General features: G+C 41.6%; 1 protein-coding gene across 1 annotated transcript in view; it reads left to right on the plus strand.

Moving 5' to 3' along the window:
- The window catches only part of CARD14 (caspase recruitment domain family member 14), a 52,115-nt gene that overhangs the window by 24,574 nt on the left and 7,096 nt on the right, over positions 1-20,445 (plus strand). Inside the window, exons 9-19 of the mRNA XM_021000782.2 lie at positions 531-667; positions 1,245-1,339; positions 3,445-3,508; positions 3,771-3,963; positions 7,721-7,847; positions 8,818-9,055; positions 11,770-11,833; positions 12,824-12,935; positions 13,198-13,371; positions 18,960-19,081; positions 19,595-19,710. Of these exons, the coding sequence (XP_020856441.1) occupies positions 531-667; positions 1,245-1,339; positions 3,445-3,508; positions 3,771-3,963; positions 7,721-7,847; positions 8,818-9,055; positions 11,770-11,833; positions 12,824-12,935; positions 13,198-13,371; positions 18,960-19,081; positions 19,595-19,710 (1,442 nt within the window). The remainder of the gene's footprint in view (positions 1-530; positions 668-1,244; positions 1,340-3,444; positions 3,509-3,770; positions 3,964-7,720; positions 7,848-8,817; positions 9,056-11,769; positions 11,834-12,823; positions 12,936-13,197; positions 13,372-18,959; positions 19,082-19,594; positions 19,711-20,445) is intronic.

The raw sequence follows: 20,445 nt of genomic DNA on the forward strand, positions 1-20,445 counted from the left end.
TCCAATTCTGTTAGGTTATAATGGTGTCCAGGAATTCAGAGAGACAGGGATTAGGGAAAGCATTGCCGTGAGACCCTATCAAGGGGTGAGGAGAGGCAGTACTTGTGTTTGGGGCACATGAAACTGCTACTAAAGTTAACATCCTTCCAAAGAACTGTCCTTTAGCCTCCTTCTACCTCATCTTGGTCTAGGAGGGAGGGGAGAATGGAGGAAGGACATTACATGGTCTTGCTTGAGAGACAGGGTGTTTGGGGAAAGGTATATTTATATTGTGTGTGTGGTTCTTAAGTGCATGTGTGCATCTATATGCAAATGTACAGAACTCAGAGTACATGAGATATCCACAATTCAAGGACAGGTTTAATTTCTAATGTAGCTGTTACTTGAGCATAGATGAGTACAAATGTGACTATCAATGTAATTTGATATTTAAGTATAACCTGAGTACATGTGCAATAGGAAGGTAAGTATTTCTTGACATGTGCAGAGACACCACTGATCTTTACCCTCTGCCATGCTTACCTGGGTAGCACTGGCCAGATCTGAGCGCTGCCTCAAACCAGGGGCTGATGGGAAGCTTCTGTTCCAGCAGCCCCGTCCCTCCTTGCAAGCAATCTCTCCATAAGCGAGTCACTGAGGACTTCCAGGAAGACCCCATTTCTCTAAGGTATGTGGCTGAGGAAGGCTAGGGGTCACTATGTCATGTCTTTTTTGGGTTGTTTATGGCAGATTGTAGGTGTGATGGAACACAGCTACAAGAAAGTGTGCAGAGGGAGACTACCAACCTCACGGGGTTGTGAATAAAATACTTTGTAAGCTGTAAAATATTAGACAAATGTAATGTAATCCCATTCTTATCTTTTTCAATGGACTTCAGCTAGAAATGCTTCTGGAACAAGTCACTGTCTTTCTATTATTCTTTTATATTTAATGTTGTTTGGACAGTTATAAAGTGGACAAAATAGTGATGTTTTTGTAACTAAATCAAAATATATAGACATAAACTCATCTTCTATAGACTCACTGAAAGCATCTTTGGGACCTCTATGGTAGAAGGCAGGATCACAGGGATGATATGTAACTCATACTGTTAGCACATTATTTTGACTACCTCTGTTAGATCTCTATAGTTTGAAAACCTTTCATGTTGTGTAGATGATAATAATAATGATGATAATGATAATAATAAACCTCTCTGGTTTGGGGAGAAGTACTCTGAAATCCCAATTCCTTTTTCTCTGTAGCAGCTCCCAGGAGTTTCTCCATAAAGATTTTGGCATCTCTTCAGGAGAGAAGATAGATGACATAGAACTGGACTATGAGGTGGTAGACATGGGAGGTAGGTAAAACCATTGTTGGATAATCTCCCCCAGTTAGCCAGGCAATTTCCCATGATGCCAGATCATTTTTGGATTAAGAGAGTAATGAGAAGGGACTTTCAGGGACATGGTCCCTGTGGCTGCCCTCCCCACCCTTGACCTAGAAGAGTTTAACTTAAATCACAGTAGCAAAGATTTCAATCTAGGAGTGACTCTAAGTGATTTGCCCAAAGTCAAACAGATAGTAAGTAGCAAAGTTGGGATTTGAATTCAAGCCCCCTGACTCCAAACCCAGCACTCTTTCCATTGCAGTACTTCTGGTATGTCATCTATGTTAAAATTCATTTTCATGTAGTATGATTCTGTTTACTGGCCTTTCTTTTTCTTTTCTTTTCTTTCTTTCTTCCTTCCTTCCTTCCTTCCTTCCTTCCTTCCTTCCTTCCTTCCTTCCTTCCTTCCTTCCTTCCTTCCTTCCTTCCTTCCTTCCTTCCTTCCCTCCTTCCTTCCTTCCTTTCTCTTCCTTCCTTTCTCTCTCTTTCTTTCTTTCTCTTCACTGGCAGGCTGAGAAATCTGTACACAGATAGCACAAGTTCTATTCTCTTTGTCTCTGTTTCTGTCCCTGAAATAAACTGGAGTCAGACAATCTTGATTTAAACCCCGACCCTACCAATTACCAACCATGTGACTTTGGTGAGTTACTTCCCATTTCTAGCCCACAGCTTCCTCATCTGTAAAGTGAAGGGTTTGGCTATGTGGCTACATAGTTTCTGAGGTTCCCTTTGGTTCTAGCATTCTGTGCCACTGATATCTTCTCTCTGGCTCTGGAAAAACTTGTCCTTCCGCTCTTTGAAGGAGGGCAATAAGCTTGAGTCCTCAGCAGGACATGGGAAATTCAGGACATAAGACATAATAATAATTGTTTACATTTCTATGGTAGTTTGCACACAGTATCATTAGGAGGCCTGGAGAGAGTATTTAGCTTGAAGGGCTGAACTTGACAGTAGCAGACATGAGTTCAAATCTCAACTCAGTCGCCTATGTGGCCTTGGGTAAGTCACAATCTCTGGGTCTCAGCTTTCTCATTTGCAAAATGAGTGTGTTGGACTAATCTTATGGCTTGTGGTCCCTTCTCAGATCCTATGACCCCTATAGCACCCCTGTGATTTAAAGGGTAACGTGTAAGACAGCATGATAGTTTCCTCTAATGATCTAAGGGCAGTGGTGTGCTGAATTCCACTCCTACCAGAGACAGACAACCAATTGTTAAATTTTCAGTGTGAGCATTTACACCTTAGAAATCAGCAAATGCTCCAATCAGGACTTAATTTATTATTTAATTGACTGTCTATATTCAAGAAATCAGTGGAGAAAATGTTAATAGTGCAGATTAAACTTTAATAGTACATATTTCTTGATTGTATTGGGGACAAGGGAGTTAGGGAGATGATTGTTAAATATTTAACAGCACACCACTGTCTAAGGCCAACCAAGGTATAACTGCTGTGAGGTGGAAAGATCATCACATTTCTGGTATTCTTCCCCAGCACCTGCCTATCAGGGATTCATCCTTATGGCCACGAGGTGGTGCTAGTGCACCATCAAATTAGTAAGCCCCATTGACCAGAGAAACTGGACTTTTAAGGATGCTAGAAGCTTTGTGAGAAAACCATAGATCACTGAATTTTAAAGCTAGGAGGTTCCTTAAACATCATTAAGCCCATTTTACAGGAGAGGAAATAGAGATATAAATAGGCTAAGTGATTTAATCAAAATAACAAAGCTGGTTAGTGGTATGACTGGGATTAGAACTCATTTCTTTTGGCTTCCTGGCCACGTTGTCCAATGTCTTAGGGAGACAGGGGAAGGACCTGCACCATTTTCATTTCTCCAGGGTGGTATGGATCAGCAGTTGTTCTAAGCCATAAGAAGTTCTTCCTAGTGTTTTGGCATCCTATGGGAGAAGGCAGATTGGGTGAGCTACAGAAGACAGAAAAGAGGACTTGGTGGAGTTGGACTCTGGGGTCCCATCCAATGTTAGTTATATAATCCTATGATCTTTTTTCAGGTATGATTGTCTCCATCTTGGTCTAGTCTGGTCTTTATTCACTTGTTCTATATTTCTTAGTAGGTCTTCCTGGAATGGAGAGTGTCCCAAAGGTATTTCCCCCAAGTCCCTGCCCCCCAGAAAGGTGAGTTTCTAGGACTCTTATTGTCATGGAGTTGAGGAGGCAGGATAAAGGGAAGAACTCCCGATTGTATTCTCTATATAGGTAGGGCAAGTGAGATGATAGACTCTTTAAGGCAGGCTTGTATTTCAGGCTACCTGGTAGGTCACTGGAGGTAGAAATTGCAGAATCCTAAAGCCAGCAGGCCCCTGAAGAGACCAACTTGATTTGCATCTAGGCAGGGCTTGTACCAAGGAAGAAAAATCCTTTTTTTTTTTTCATTCAGCAATGTTCTAGTGCGTCGACGTCCTGCCCGGAAGATCCTGAGTCAGGTAACAGCCCTGGCCTTCCAGGGTGACTCCTTGTTGGATCAAATCAGCATCATTGGTGGAAATCACACAGGCATCTTCATTCACCGTGTCACCACCGGCTCTACAGCAGATGAGATGGCTTTGCGTTCTGGCACCCAGATCATGATGGTATGTATGTCTGTCATCTGATCTCTGGCTGTGTGAATAACCTGATTTTCTGATGTATGGAGAGGAAATAGTACTGTAGATAACCCAAAACATTAGATAATATTTAAGTCTCTTTTATTTGGTTTTATATCTGTCAATCTACTTGCCTATCTAGCTATCTAAATAGCTAGGCATATGGGCATATGTAGATTTATATAGAGAGTACATCAAGTGTGTAATGCTAGTGTGAGGCTGTCCTTATGGATCAGGTTCAATCTTGGGATCCTCTTTTGAATAATAATTTCTATGGCTCATTTCATCTCCTCCTGCGTTTCTCCTGGGAACATAAGAATATTTCTCTGAAAGGGCCCTTTCGGGTCTTCTGCAGACATTGAGTTAATAAGGAACTTGAACATAAGACAAGTTTATTTAAGAGATGATGATGAACAGAAAATCCTTAACAAAGCAATCAGAAGAGCTCTTTCCTCTGCCTCTTAAGCTGTCATCCTGGGTCTCATGACCAGTTTAGTCTATTCTCTGGCACTCATGCTCTTCTTCCTTGGATCTGTGTGCTTTGGTGTCCCCTAGGTCTCTGATGGTTCTGTATGGATCTGGTTGTTGTCAAGAACCCCATGGGGCATCCCTCATTGTAGTACCAGCAATCTGTGTCATCTACTCACTTTGTTCCATGCTCAGCCTCACTCCTCTACTCCTTTACATGACACCTCTCCTCTGCTGTTGGACATACTTATTTCTTGTATGAAGTCTCAAGCTGTTCCTTCCCAAGTGGTTGCTGATTTAGAAGTTTTTGGTGCTTTCTAAGCATTAGGATCTTCCTCTTTTTCTATAAAAGATCTGAGTGGGGAAGAAGGAGCACGCTATTTTCTTTTTTCATGGAACTTTTTTTTTGTCCATTAATTTATTTATTTCTAGTTTTCAACATTCACTTCCACAAGATTTTGAGTTCCATATTTTCTCCCCATCTCGTCCCTCACCCAACCCCAAGACAGTGTGCATTCTGAATACCTTTTCCCCTAATCTGCCCTCCCTTCTATCTCCCCCCCCCATCCACTTCCTCTTCTATTTTCCCACAGGGCAGGATAGATTTCTATACCGCATTGCCTGTATATTTTATTTCCCAGTTGCATGTGAAAACAATTTTTAAACATTTGTTTTTAAAACTTTGGGTTCCAAATTTTCTGCCTCCCTCCCTACCCAACCACCCCCGTTGAGGAGGCAAGCAACTCGATACAGGTTATTGTATGGTATATGTGTAGTCATGCAAAACACTTCCATAGTAGTCATTGTGAAAAACTAACTATATTTCCCTTCATCCTATCCCCCCCCATTTATTCTATTCTCTCTTTTGACCCTGTCCCTCCTCAGAAGTGTTTGCTTCTGATTACCCCCTCCCCCAATCTGCTCTCCCCTCTATCATCTCCCCCCCTGCTCTCTTATCCCCTTCCCTCCTATTTTCCTGTAGGGTAAGATACCTTTCCATACCCAGTTGAGCGTATATGTTATTCCCTCCTTAAGCCAAATCCAATGAGAATAAGATTCACTCATTCCCTCTCACCTTCCCCTACTTCCCCTCCACTGTAAAAGCCTTTTCTTGTCTGTTTTATGTGAGATAATTTACCCCATTCTACCTCTCCCTTTCTCCTTTTCCTAGTATTATCCTATCTCACCACTTAATTTTATTCTCCAGATATCACCCATTCGTCTTCAACTCACCCTATGCCCTCTATCTATCAATCTATCTATACATTTAATTTTTCCCCTCCAACTGCCCTAATACTAACAAAGGTCTCATGAATTACAAATATCATCTTTCCATGTAGGAATTTAAACAGTTCAACCTTAATAAGTCCCTTATGATTTCTCTTTCCTGTTTACCTCTTCATGCTTCTCTTGAGTCTTGTATTTGGAAGTCGATTTTCTATTCAGCTCTTGGTCTTTTCATCAAGAATGCTTTAAAGTCCTTTATTTCACTGAATACGCATTTCCCCTCTCTCCCCCCCCCTGAGGATTATACTCAGTTTTGCTGGGTAGGTGATTCTTGGCTGTAATCCTATCTCCTTTGCCCTCCAGAATATCATATTCCAAGCCCTCTGGTCCCTTAATGTAGAAGCTGCTAAATCCTGTGTTATCCTGATTGTGTTTCCACAATACTTGAATTGTTAGCATGCTATTTTCTGATTGGCACATTCCCTCTGCGTGTGTGTGTGTGTGTGTGTGTGTGTGTGTGTGTGCGCGAGCGTGCGCCTATTTGTCTTTCTTCAGACTTACAGAGGTGGGTTCCCGTTGAAAGAGAAGTTATAATTGAATTATAAAATTTATGTTTAAAGACATCCGTGCATAGATTAGTTTTGTTGTTGTTTAATCATGTCTGACACTTCTTGACCCTATTTGGGGTCTTCTTGGCAAAAATACTGGAGTGGCTTGCCATTTCCTTTGCCCATTTTTACAAATGAGGAAGCAAACAAACAGTGTTAAGTAACTTGCCCAGGGTCACACAGACCTGAGGCCCTATTTGAACTCAGGTCTTCCTGACTCCAGGCTCAGTACTCTATCCACTGGGTCACCTAGCTGCCCGTATAGATTATTACTTACTTCCATTTCTGTTACTTCTTCTGATGAACACTGTGAGTCTGAGAGATTTTTGAATTAAGTAAGGCTGGAATGGGAGACAGCTGTGGGACAAGCTGTGGCAGGGGTTAGCTTTGCTTTGAAAATAATGGCAAGGAAGTTGGATTTTGTCACATCAGGAAGAATAGCTAGTTTTATACTGGAGCAGCTAAGTTGCTGCCAAGGGTCTGAATGAAGAACAGAGTTATCCCCTGTCCCTGATAGATATACTTCTACCAGTCTTGGTCCTTTATCCTAAAATTTCAGATGAAATGAATTTCATCATTGCCTCCATTTTGCCCTTTCTCTCATTACTATAACCATTGAGACAGGGCAATTAAACTATGAGGTTAGAAGATAGCAGCTGTTTCTAGTGGTCTATAGAAGGATATCAGCTTTTCTCCTATTCTGCAGGCAGTAGATAAAAGCACTGGACTGGTGTTTGCTAAAGGATGGTCCATTATGCTGAAATTGACAGCTAGTTATTTGAGAAGAAAAGCAAGAGAGGGGCCTAATGAGACCTTTAGGTGACAGAGCAATATGGCTCCAGGGGTCTATCGTTCTTTAGCATCTTTCTCTGGACATGCCTGTTTTTTCCTTTGGAAACTGCAGTGTGTGGGTTGTCCTGTGAACTGCCTGAGTTTCTGGTTTTATAGAATGCCAATGAGTTTGAGTGATGATGGCTCTGAGTCACAAAGTCAACAGCAGTAGTGTTATTGAAAATAGCATCTAAGCTCTTCACTGTTCTCTTGGACATGCTTGTGTTAGAGACTCGAGAATGATTGCAGTCAGAAGTCTTAGGCCCCTGCTATTTCTTACCCTGCGAAGAGCATAACAAAGGTATGGTTCATGTTTGAGTTCTGCTATGGCTAAGGATGTGTGAACAGCTGGGCAGACAGGCTGCCTTTTTTTAACAGGCCATCATCTCTGAATCACCCCTGAATCAGGGAGTTGGTAGAAGCCAACATCAAAGGACCCTTAGAGGACAACAATAGCAACAAAACACCTTTCATTTTTGTACTAGTAATGGTTAATAGTGCAAAACCTCACACATAGTAGGCACTTAGATATTTGCTGAATTACATTTAGTAAATTCTCTTGCACACTTGAGCTGTCTTCTTAGGTTAAGTGTTGCTGGCTTCATCCATAGGTGGATTATGACTCGAAGGAGATCACATTCAAGGCTATTCTGGAGGACACAACCCTGGAGCAGGCAATAGGGCTTCTCAAGAGGGTGAATGGCTTCTGCTGCCTATCTGTGAAGGTCAACATGGAGGGTATATATTCCTTTCAATCCCTTATTTCCCTCCCAAAGTTTTACCACACTCCTATTTCCTACCCTTTACCTTCCAGATATTATTCTTCATAAGATTCTGTTCCTTTGGTCATTGCACACTCACTACTCCCCACTCAACTTTAGAGTCAGAAACAGAATTTAGAGCATGCCAAGATTTAGTCCACATAGGCAATCAAGGTTGCTAGAAATCCTTTTTCTATTGTTTAGTCTTTTTCAGCTATGTCCAATTCTTTGGGACCCCTTTTGGGGTTCTCTTGGTGAAAATACTGGAGTGGTTGGCCACTTCCTTCTCCAGCACATTTTATAGATGAGGAAACTGAGGCAAACAGAGTTAAGTGACTTAGGGTCACACAGCTAGTAAGTATCTGAGACCAAATTTGAACTCAGGACTTCCCGACTCCAGGCTCACCACTCTATCCAATGTGGCACCTAGCTGCCCATTTCAGTAGAAATCCTTCTACTGATCCCAACTCTAATGAACAGGAGAAAGAATATTGGTTCTAGAATGAAAGGACTTTGGTTCAAAACCCACCTCTGATACTAAATGTGTGACTGGGCAAGTCATTTAATTTCTCTGTACCTCACTTTTGTTATCTGAAAAATGAAGGGTTTGGACTATACAGTCTCTATGGTCCTTTCTATCCCTAAAGCTATGATTCATACTATGATTATGTGAGATGCTCAAGTTTAGAAACATCCCCACTCCAAATGATCACATGGACTATTTGTGACTGACCTGTGGTAGAGCCTTCTGAGCTCATCTTGGTCTGATCAATCACAGTCAGACACATTTTGGTCCTCTCTGAGCACAAAGGAAAACAACTATAACCATCTTTTTCTCTGGAGTGTTGAGTTCTCTTCAGTTTCTCTAGCATCTCTAGCCTCCAGTCTACAGTGTCACTGCTCTTTCACATTTTTATTGTTCTTTCTTCTCTTACCATTATTGCCAGGTTACAAGAAACTGGTCCAGGACATAGAAAACAAAGTGACCACTTCTGGGGATTCATTCTATATCCGGGTCAACTTGGCCATGGAGGGAAAAGCAGGTGGAGAGCTACAGGTGCAGTGTAATGACATCCTGCATGTCACTGACACCATGTACCAAGGCCAAAGTTGTTGGCATGCCCATCGAGTCCATTTGTATAGCATGAAGGACACAGATCATGGCACCATCCCCAACTACTCACAGTGAGTTGCTTGTCCAAAAGTATGTGCCACTCATTCATTCATTCATTCAATAAAAATTGATTGGCTGCCTACTATATCAGTTCAGGAGAATGGCATAAGTGTGGTGCATCCCTGAAGAGTATTTTCTGGGCTTAATTTTGCATAACTTTGCCCAGAATGTGCTATGTTACACACCAAGGTCTCTTTAGGATGATACAAGGTTTCCCTTTCCTATCATAGTCTAGCTAACTCTAGGCTATAAGCTAATGAGGAGTGATGAATTATCACAAAGGATTAAAACAACTTTCTCCATAAAGGATTTTTTGTTAGACTTGTTACCTATAAGTACCTGTTAGTAATAACTTTCTCCCTTAGACCTCACAGGGTACTTTTTGGGGCACCTTTGTAATGCATTTATCCTATATTATTGTATAGTATAATTATTTGTGTATGTATTGTAAGCTTCTATAGCCTTCAGTTCCATAATGTCAGGGCAGATATAAATTCTGTATCTTCCCTAGCAGCTAGTAGGCTAACAGGAGACATTTCATGATTTTTGTTGTTGAATTCTTATGAGTCTTTCACATAGAAAGATCTGTCATAATAGAATCATAATAGATTCTGTTGAGAATGCATTTCTAAACTAAAATCACTCTATATTACTATGTTTAAGGATACTCAAGTAAAAGGTCAAACACTACAATGCCGTATGTCTGTTCTAGAACAAGAAACAGCAATTTTCTGAAGCAGTGGACCATGAGACTTTTAATGCTGTATACATTTATAGCAAGGGTTGCAACCCATGGAATATGAATGGGGATGGACCTATAGGGGCTAGACTAGGTGCAAAATCTCTACTGACAATTTCCAGGAAAATGAGTGGTTTAAAAGGCTTGGCACTTTGAAATGATGAACAATTCCCTTCTTGTCCACTAAGAAAAGCCACTGACTCAGTAGACCTTTAATAAGGCATGATCCTCAGTCCCTTTCTCTCTTTCAATCTGCTGAGTGAATCAGTACTATTTGAGCCTCTCTCTGGAAGGCTGAAAACAGGATCAGGGCCCTTCCCTCTACCCCCACTCCTGAAGCATGTCAACTGCTCCCATGCAGCATCTAGAACAGTGGCTCATTTAAATAATCTTGAACCTAGACTTTTAGCTGTCTTTTTTTGCTTTATGTTTCTTTCCCAAACTGAAATAAGTAACCAGACAGTGATTCCAAGATGGACATTCCCAGTGTTGGAGATAGCCTAGTGAGTTCAAGAAATTGGAGCTCCTGAGTCCTTCAGTCAGGGCTGTGTGGCAGCAGGTAAGTGTTCTGCACTCCAGTACTTTTTGGAAAACATGACCACTAGCAAGAGGATGGGCCCTGTACTTGGTCTGGTTTGCTAGAAAACACAAACCTGTAGGGAATTATTTGGATGGTGAAAAGCCCCTATGAAATCTGAAGTGATGATTTAGCAATCCCACAAATTGTTTCACATCCTGATAATTTTAAGTAACCTCCCTAGAGAGTACAGCAGTAGTTGTTGGACTGCTACTGCCTGTTTAATTTTTTTATGTTGATGCAGGCTTGTATGTCTTGTGTGTATTAAGCATTTCTTTTGTGTAGAGGAAATAAATAGCTGTACTATACTTGATACATACTGAACACTGAATACCTTTCTACTCCCCATTTTGGGGAAGCCCAAGACAAGAGGTGAACTTAAGCTTTAAGTAATATTTCCTGGGGCTCCAAAGTGGGGTCGTATAGAGCCAGATATAAGAAGTGAAGAGGAAGAGGATGAGCACCTCAGCCCTTGGATAGATCCTGCCCTCTGAAGAGAGTCAGGTTCTTTTGTCTTGTTGTGTCTAGCTCTTTACAACCCTGAGGAAAACTATCAAGACATGAAGTAGTCTGCAGCATTGCTAAATAGTTATTTTAAATTTCACCTCAGCTTTGTGCGGTCCAAACAATTCTATCCAGGTCTCTGTTTTATGTAAATCCTGACCAGGCATTGGGCTCATATTCCTGCTGGTGATCATCTTCTCCAAAAAACACCAGAGTTACAGAATATTCACTTGCTACCTGACAACTCTGACTGAGGGACCCAGGAGCTCCAACTTATTGAACTCACTAGGCTGGAAATGTTCATCTCAACATCACTAGTCAGTCACCTAATTCAGCTGAGGAAAGAAAAAGGAGATAAAAAGATAGAGCGGAAAAGGCAGCCAGAGACCAGGTTCAAGCTCACTTAGCTCACCTACCAAATCAGTCACCACACAGGAGTAGTTGCTATTCCTCAGGGGTAGGGATAGCGTAGTACTGATCCACTCAGCATGTTGGAAGAGAGAAGGGGACTGAGGTCAGGATCGTGCCTTATTAAAGGTCCTCTGAGTCAATGGTTTTTCTTACTCAGTGAACAATAAGGGAATTGTTCATCATTTCCAAACGCCAAGCTCTTTAAGCCACACATGTCCCTGAAAGTTGCCAGGGGAGCTCCTACACATTATCCATGTTATGGTCTTTATAAGCCCACTCCCATGCATGCTAAATGACATGTAACTCCTGCTACACAGGGGTGTGCTATACCTCACTATGTTTTAGAGTAGACTGGATAATACCCCATCCTCTTATGTGCCAGTCTTTTTCCCTCAACAGGTTCTTTTTACAGCTCCCCATTGAGAGTGGTTACAACAACACCAGAGTTCCTGATGGACCAGTCACCAACTCACTCTCTTCCGTTTTTGTGGCAGGGCTCAGCAGCAACTCATCACCCTCATCCAGGACATGACTCAGCAGAGCACAGTCACCCGTAAGGTGAGGAAAGCCAGAGGGTCAAGAACATTTAAGCTAACTTTGGCTGTCCCTGTTCCCAGGTGGCAAAAAAAATCTATAGGTACAGATTTGGGACACAAGGCCCAACTTTCCCTTGGGGCCCTTTCCTCTTGTCCTACAGTTATTCTGCTCCTGATCCATTTGCTGATCTAATCTGAAATGGGGTACTGGAGTGGTGGAGGCAAAAATCAGACCCACAATATTTTCCCTTTAAGTGGGTTCCTAGGGTGGAGCTTGGAGCTTTCTGTAGCATAGCCTTTATGTGAAGAGGATAAAATTGCCATCCTAAATGACGGTTTATGTAAGCTCCTACACTCTGCCCTTCTGTATCTTTTCATAGCTGTTATTTTCTGGTTCCAGAGCTGGTCTCCTGAGTCCTGACAGTGACTACCTGCATAGATATACAAACATTATTCACTGACTCAACTCAATGCATCTGCATATAACACAGTCTTTAATGCTATCATTTCCTGGTTTTGTTTGCCCTCAGTTCACCATTCTCTAGCTACTCTTCCACTCTATTTTTATTTCATTTGTTTTTGTTTTTTCTCTCTCAACCCTTCCAAATCTATACATAAGCTCTTTGAGGGGAAGGACTGTTTTTTTATTCTATTTTTGCATCACTAGCACCTAACACAATGCTTTGTACCTAGAAGGCACTTTTTAAATGTTTGTTGGATTGGATTGGAGGCAGTCAACCTGTGAGGCTTCCCTCCTGCCACCTCTCTTTGAAGCCCTTTTCCTGTAGATCCTCGTACTCCTATCCTTATACCCACCCCGTGATAGTGTGGAGACTTTCAGGTGACCTGTGGGATGGGGAGGGAGGGGAACACAGGAAACTAATTCAGTGGAAGGTTGGCCTTTACTCTCCTCGTAGGTTTTCTAGAGACAAAACTTTGGGACCCCTCAACTCTCTGGAACTTTAACCTCCCTCTCTTCCTTTTCTTTCTCTCCCACTCACCACTTTTGCAGTCATCTGGAGGACAACAGAAATTAGTGCGCATAGTCAGCATGGACAAGACCAAGGCCAACCCACTGTGTTCCTCCTTTGATGGGAGCCAGGCTGAGCCCAGCAAGTTGGAAGGTGTGGCCAGGGTTCATCAATGGCAGAGGGAGGCCCGGGGAGGGTGGCTCTAGGGTAAGCAAGGGATCATTACCAAAAGTAAATCTTATCATGGAGGCACCATTCCCCTGTGACCAACTCTGTGTCATAGAGAGGACCATGAAAAACAGAATAATAGAGTTAACTAAAGAAACTGGAAAACAGGATTAAGATGAGAAAAGCTTTGGGGAGGGATGATGGAGTCTTGGGGACCAGTTTTACCCACTATTTTTTCCTTACACAGATTCATCTCTGGTATGTTTTTGGGCAGAGAGCTGTTTTACACTAGTGCCTTACACACTGGTAAAACCCTACAGACCAATCAAGCCTCGACCTGTGCTCTTTGTGCCTACGGTGGTTGGGAGAATCCTGAGCGAGAAGCTGAACCTTCTCAAGGACTTTGAGAAATGTCCAATAGGTATGTCCCCCTTCTTAGCATCTGCCTTCTTAGCTAGGTGACAGGGCAGTGCCAAATATAATTTCCTGGGATTTAGGCCACTGTTGCTACCTCAGTGCCTCTCTAATGTGAAGAAAATACATGTTACAAGGGGCCAGTGAATACATGTCTAATTGGGGAAGTCCTACTTCTGAATAGGATTAGACAGATACCTGCCAATTAATCAATCAATCAATTAACTAGTCAACAAGCCTTTATTAAGCACCTGCTATATGCTAGACACTAGGAATACAAAGACAAAAATGAAATCATCCCTGCTTTTAAAGAGCTTACATTCCAACAGGGGAGACACAATGCACCCATATAGTTTTATACACAATATATGCAAAATAGATAGATGATAATTTTAGAAAGCAAGTTATTTGCATCTGGAGGGAATGGAAAAGGCCTCCTGCGGAGGTTACCCTTCAGCTGAGCCTCAAAGAAATCCAGAGATTCTAAGAGGCAAAGTTGAGGAAGAGCATTCCAGGAATAGGGGAGGAGATGTATATTGGAACAGATGATAATCATAGATGATAATAGATGGAGTACTGAGTGTGAGAAACAGGAAGTAAGACAGTATGACTAGATCATAGAATGTGTGACTCTAAATGTAGATAGTTTTTTCAAGGAGTTTAGATATGAAAGGAAGAAGAGATAAAGGAAAGTAATGAGGTTAGTAGCATCCCATAAAGGTTTTTTAAGGATGGGGAAGAAATGGTATTGTTTGTAGACAGCAAGAAAGGAAACAGTAGATAAGGAAAGCTTGAAGATCAGAGGGAGAGGTCATAGTAGGGGCAATATACTGGAGAAGATGGGAGGCAGTGGAAGCAGAAATATATGTAGTAGCATTGGCTTTGGTTGGGAAAAAATTCACATCTTCTTTAGGGATTGCAGTAAAGAAGGAGATTGTGGAGCATGATGGCAGGAGATGCATGATGAGGAGAGAGGGGGAAGAAAGATCTCATGGAAAATGGCCTTAATTTTCTCTGTGAAGTATGAGGTAAGGCCCTTGACTGAGTGAGCAGGGGAGTACTACGGGATACTCAAGAAGAGAAGAGGTTTGGAATTGCCATGGGGTGAGTAGGACAGAGAATCAATTAAGGAGGAATAAATGATTTGCCTTACCACAATGAGGGCCACTTGAGATTAGATAACAAATTTGTTGTGGACCCAACCACCACAGCTGCACTATTTTTCTCAATTCCCTTCATTAATATGCAAATATGGGTGAAGAAGGCAGGTGATAAGAATACTTCACGGTTAGGATTTGGTAAGATGTGAGCAGCAATAGGACAAGAGAACAATGGATTCAAAAGGCTTGAATTGCATAGAGTTGAACTGGATCATTAAAGGATTGAATTTGTGAAGGAAGGAAGTATAGCCAGAGCAAGGGTGATGGCCTGGGAAAGTACTGAGGGACATAGAGATTGGAGGGCATAATGAGGACAAAGAATAGTTTTTGGGAGAAGTAAGGAATAGGAAGAGAAGGAATGATAGGAGACTGTGATTAGGTAAAAAGAATTTCAGAATTCTTGTTCATGGAAGTGGAACACTTGTAAGTGATGACAAAATCACCATCTTTTTGTGTAAGTGAGGTGGGAGTGGAGAAGTAAGTCATGTGAAATGAGCAGACTGAGGACCTGGGGGTGGGGGAAGGGTTAGGGTGTTTGAAAGAACATTGGCATGTTTGCTAAAGTCCCCTAGTATAAGGGTAGGACATGACAGGAGAGGAGGAGTGAGATTACAAGCCAAGAACTGGACTCATTAAGAAAGGTGGGAGAACGTCAGATAGACACTGGAATTTGAATTGGATGATAAAGAAGGAGAGGTTGCTGAGTGCTGGTGGTAGATAGAGAGTCCAGAAATAGAAATCAGCACAAGAGATTTGTTTAGCCCTTCCCATGACCAGTAATTGGTGGGGGGAAAGTATAAAAGAAGCCAGGGTGATGTACCATGAAGATTTTGTGTACCCTAAGACCACTTTGGTAGCAATGAAAGCTTGACAGGAGCCTGGAATGTCAGCTACTCCATTGGCTCAGGTAGTACTACTGATTGGGTTATCACCCCAGCCACTGGGATGCAAGTGGTCCTATGAATTTAAGAAATAGAGGGGAAAGCATATAATTGTGTGCCGACCATCCTCAAAATCACCTTGTAGTGATTAGTTTGACACAGAGGACAGCAAAGTGAGTAGCCCTCCATGTTTTGGTATCCCAAGAAGGCAAAATACATTTAAATGAATCAGAAATATCAATAATGCTTCAATGCAGATTTTATTGACCACTAAAGTGGACAAACCACAAGGGCACATGAAACATGAAGGTATGAATGTTTTTGTTATGTGTCAATATTACATGAAAAGCAAATGGGACATCATGTTCTCTCTTTGTTAACAAATATCCTTAGCTTCAGTTTGGAATGATGCAAATAAAGTGACTAAAATATCTGTACCCTTTGAGTCAAAATGTCCAATACTAGTCATACCCCAAGGAGGCCACTGATAAGAAGAAAGTTCCCATAGAAATATAGCAAAATATCAGCACTTTTTGTGATAGTAAAGAATTGGAAACAAAGAAATGCCCATCGACAGGGGAATAGCTAAACAAACAGTAGTACATGAATGTAATGGAATATTACTGTGGTATAAAAAATAAAGAGTGTGATGAATGCTGAGAAGCATGGGAAGATCCACATGAACTGATGCAGAGGGAAGTTAACAGAAGAAAACAATACCCACAATATGACAATGTAAATGGAAAGAACAACCACACACACATACACACATACACATGCACGTGTACTTATGTATATACACAAATCAGAAGTGATTGTTGTAAAATTATAAAGAATGAACAGATTTTGAAAGAGATGTGGGAAAACGCTCCTACCTTGCCCCTTGGCAGAGGTGGGAGGTCCACAAGTGTTAAATTTTACTTATACTTTCATTTTTTTGATGTATTGATTAGTTATGCTGCTTTTCCCCCTTTCCCCCCTTGTTTTTGTCCTTATAAAAATACTCTTTGGAGTATAGGTCTATGGGAGGAAGAGGGAGAAAGATAGTTGGGGAAACTATGATGATGTACAAAAACCATAATAACTCTTTTTTTTTTTTTGGCGAGGCAATTGGGGTTAAGTGACTTACCCAGGGTCACACAGCTAGTAAATGTCAAGATCTGAGACCAGATTTGAATTCAGGTCCTCCTGACTCCAGGGCTGGTACTCTATCCACTGTGACACCTAGCTGCCCCCAAAATCATAATAACTCTTATTAAATTAAATTAAAATTAAAGATTTATATATTAATTAAAAGAACTAGGTGAAAATATAGGAGGAAATGTTATTACTAATCTAAAGAAGAAAAAACAAAAGAACCTGAAGGCATTGAAACTCTATATTTAACACAAACCTTAGAAATATTACCCAATAACGAAACAGATGGCAAAAATAACATTGATGTTTGGAATGATTTTGAAAAGGAGAGGAGTGCACTTACACTGGAATTTCAAAAGCCCTTTTTGAGTGTAATGATACAAATCAAATTAATAGACTGATCATACCAAAACAGAGTAATTTTTAAAAATCTGGTTATCAACCATAGCATTCTCCCACAACATTTGGCAGAAAAGATAAAAACATGTCAAGATCTGTACACAACAGTATATGCTGTAGTCATTGCCATGAGAAGGGATCAACAAATGGTAAAAGAGAAAAAAAGTAGCCAGGGATACAGTAGGAGCAAGTTCAGCTACTTGAAACGCCTGCAGAAGCTACCACATTACCAAGGTCAGCATGCTGCTGGGGTAGAGAAGGCCAATCCTTACCCAGCCCCTCACTGGAAGTCTCATGTTTACATGATGTCACTTGGAGTATGGAAGCCAGTTACATGTATAATTGGTGCTATCCCACGGACCATGGCCACAATTGCCCTTCTATTTTCTAGCTCAAACATGTGAGGGCTTTGGGGCCTGCTTCTGGCCATATATGCCTCAGAGTTGAAAACTTTGTACTTTTAAATGATAAAGAGTAGCTTTATTGGCTGCTGGGCTGGAACAGCGGATTACTCAGTGCATGTTGAAAAGGGAACCAGACACAGAGCTCTACTTGCCACATGGGAGAGTTGAAGCAAGGAACAGGAAGCTGTCTCTTCTTTTAACTAACACAACACCTTCATCATGCCCCACCCCACCAACCTGCTGTTAATAGTGGGGGAATATCAAAGGACCACTAGTGGTTTGCCATGTCATACTAAAATGCCCATTTAATTTTGGGTCAAGAATAGAGAAGACTACCCTTATTTCCTTTTTGGACAGGATTGTTAAAATAATAGATCGGAGGAATGATGTATTAGTTGTTAATGGTCCCATGTCAACTTGACAGGAGGTATCCACTGGAGTGCCTTGGAGATCTGTTCTTGACCCTGTGCCGTTTAACATTTTTCTCAATGACTTGGATAAAGGCATGGATGCTTTTCAAATTTGCAGATGATGTGAAACTAGGTTGTTATTGATCAGTCATCTTAGTGGTGTCCAACTCTTTGATCCCATTCAGGGTTTTCTCAGCAGAGACAGTGGAGTGGTTTCCCATTTCCTTCTCCAACTCATTTTACAGATGAGGAAACTGAAGCAAACAGAGTCAAATGACTTGCCCAGGGTCATGCAGCTAGATTTGAGCTCAGGAAGATGTGTCTTCCTGATTCAAGGCCTGGCATTCTATCGACAATGCCACCTAGCAGCAAAGCTGGAAGGGGTGGCTAACACACTAGATGCCAGGTCCACAAAGTTCTCCAGGCTACAGCAATAGAATGAAGAGAAGACTCATCTTAAACAAAGCATAATGATGGCAGTACCTCTACAACTATTCCACGTTCCTCCCATCTGGCTAAAATTCATTTCAAAGTCAAGTGGAAATTATTTTTGCATTATTTGTTACTTGAGATTATTTGTACTTCTGCTCTCCTCCACTTGTATAGATAATTTAGCATTCACAGCTCTGTGGTATCAAGCTTCAGGCTATTTCCTATCTTGGAGCAGAGCCCAATTTATGAAAGTGGCATATGGAGAGAAAGATCTTTGCAAACTGAGGAGCTTTCTGTGAACAGACTCTTCCCTGAGGGATAAACTCAGTCACAAAGAGGAAATTTTGCATCTGCAGAACTGGTTCAGTCAAGGCAATGTGGACTTTTCCTTCAGGGAATTCCCCCCAATGCCCTCACAAGATTTGGAGTGGGGATTGGGCAGTAGGTAAGGCTAAGGAGAGACACACAACAGAGCAGTTGGGAGTAGCAACCCAGGAGTGGTCCAGAGGAGGATCAAAATGTGAAGTGGGTTGTGGGATCTCTGAGGCAAAGACCTCATCACTCCAGACTACTTAAAGCTCTGCCTGAAGCTGTGTGTATAATACTCTCTCCTAGGTTATAACTACACTGGATATTGTCCCATCTGGGAAGGTCCCTCATGCATTCCTTGGCCTACTTACATTTTTATGTGTCCCATTAATACAGGCCCCTTTTGTACAAAATTCCTACATTTATATGGCCCTTTCTTTCCCATTCCTTTTTACCTCCTCAGAGTATCTGAGTCAAGAAGAGTATGAAGCACGGAGACAGAGAGGACACATAATCTATGAGAAGGAGGAGCCCAGCCACCACAATTATGTAACCTACCAAGCAGTAGAGTCCTTGATGCATAAGGTAAAGGAGAACTGTTCTATATGGCAAGAGGGAGAGTGGAGAGAAAGGCCACTGGATAAGTGAGTGCAGAAGGTCTTTGCGCACAGTAACACACCAAGAGGATTGAGTTGAAGACCCTTCGAAACCTAACTCCCTAGAAAAGCTTGGCTATTTGGCAACTAATTTCCTCATTGCAAATGGCCGCATCAGTGGCCAAATGAAATCCATACAGGTGATAGCTTTGTGCAGGTGATAGCATCTTTCCCTTTGGAGTTGAATTATATTTCTCCAATTCCTTTCTGTTGTGTCCTTTCCTAAGGAGTCTGAGTCAAGATCCGTTATCTGCCCTTCACAGGGTTGGTTCAATTAAAGCCAATAAATATTTATTAAAGGTTTACTGTGGGCAAGACCTTATGTGAGGCACTGGAAATACAAAGATACCATCTCAATCTTTAAGAAGTCCATGATGGTCCTGAAAGTTCCAGTCATTTTTCCCCTGATGCCAATAGTCTTAATTTTCTACATTTTCTACAGAATATACACTGCCTCTTGGACATCAGGCTGAACTGTGTGCAAGCCCTGCACAGGACTGAGATCTTCCCTATCATTGTCCACATCCCTGTCACTGAGAAGAATGCCAAGAAACTCAAGTATGTACACAGCTCTGGGCATGGGAGGGGGTAGTAACTTTACCCAGAACTGGAGCCCCTTAAGATTTCCCATAGCATGTATTTCAATGATTCCTAGGGGAACATATAAGAATTCAGATTCCTTTTGCTTCTTCTTCACACACACACACACACACACACACACACACACACACACAAAAGAAAAACAGTACAGATTCTTTAACCATTTGCAAAGGGCAGATCTTCCAAGAGGGCAGTTCTGGGTAACATCATAACTAGGGCAGGGAGATCAGGGCTTTGCCACAGGGCGCTGAAATTTAAAGAATGATGTTTGCACTTATACTTTTAGCATTGTAAAGACAACTAAATTTAGTGCCCAATTACTGAGAATAACTAGCTAAGTTAAGAAGTTAGCAGTTGTCATGCCTCTTCTCCAGCTGAGCTCCTCCTTCCCTTGGCCTTGCTCCCTCTGCTTAAATGGTAGCCTGCCCAGTAGCAGTATTATGATGTCCTGTGTCCTAGGCTTTCTCTCACCATGGGGCCTTATATACTGTCTTTCTTCCTGCCCCTCAACTGAAGTTGTCTTAAGAATTTGATTTTGTGCTGTTTGTCCTAGGTATAGGACAAAGAATCCTAGATTTTAGGTTAGAAGATCTCAGCTCCACCACTTACAACCTATGTGAACATGGTTAAGTTGCTTAATTTCTATGAGTCTGTTTCCTCATCTTGAAAATATAGGGAAGGGTGATTGAGGAC

The sequence above is a fragment of the Phascolarctos cinereus genome, unplaced genomic scaffold (assembly GCF_003287225.1).
Source record: "Phascolarctos cinereus isolate Bilbo 61053 unplaced genomic scaffold, phaCin_HiC Scaffold_5;HRSCAF=322, whole genome shotgun sequence".
Lineage (NCBI taxonomy): Eukaryota > Metazoa > Chordata > Mammalia > Diprotodontia > Phascolarctidae > Phascolarctos > Phascolarctos cinereus.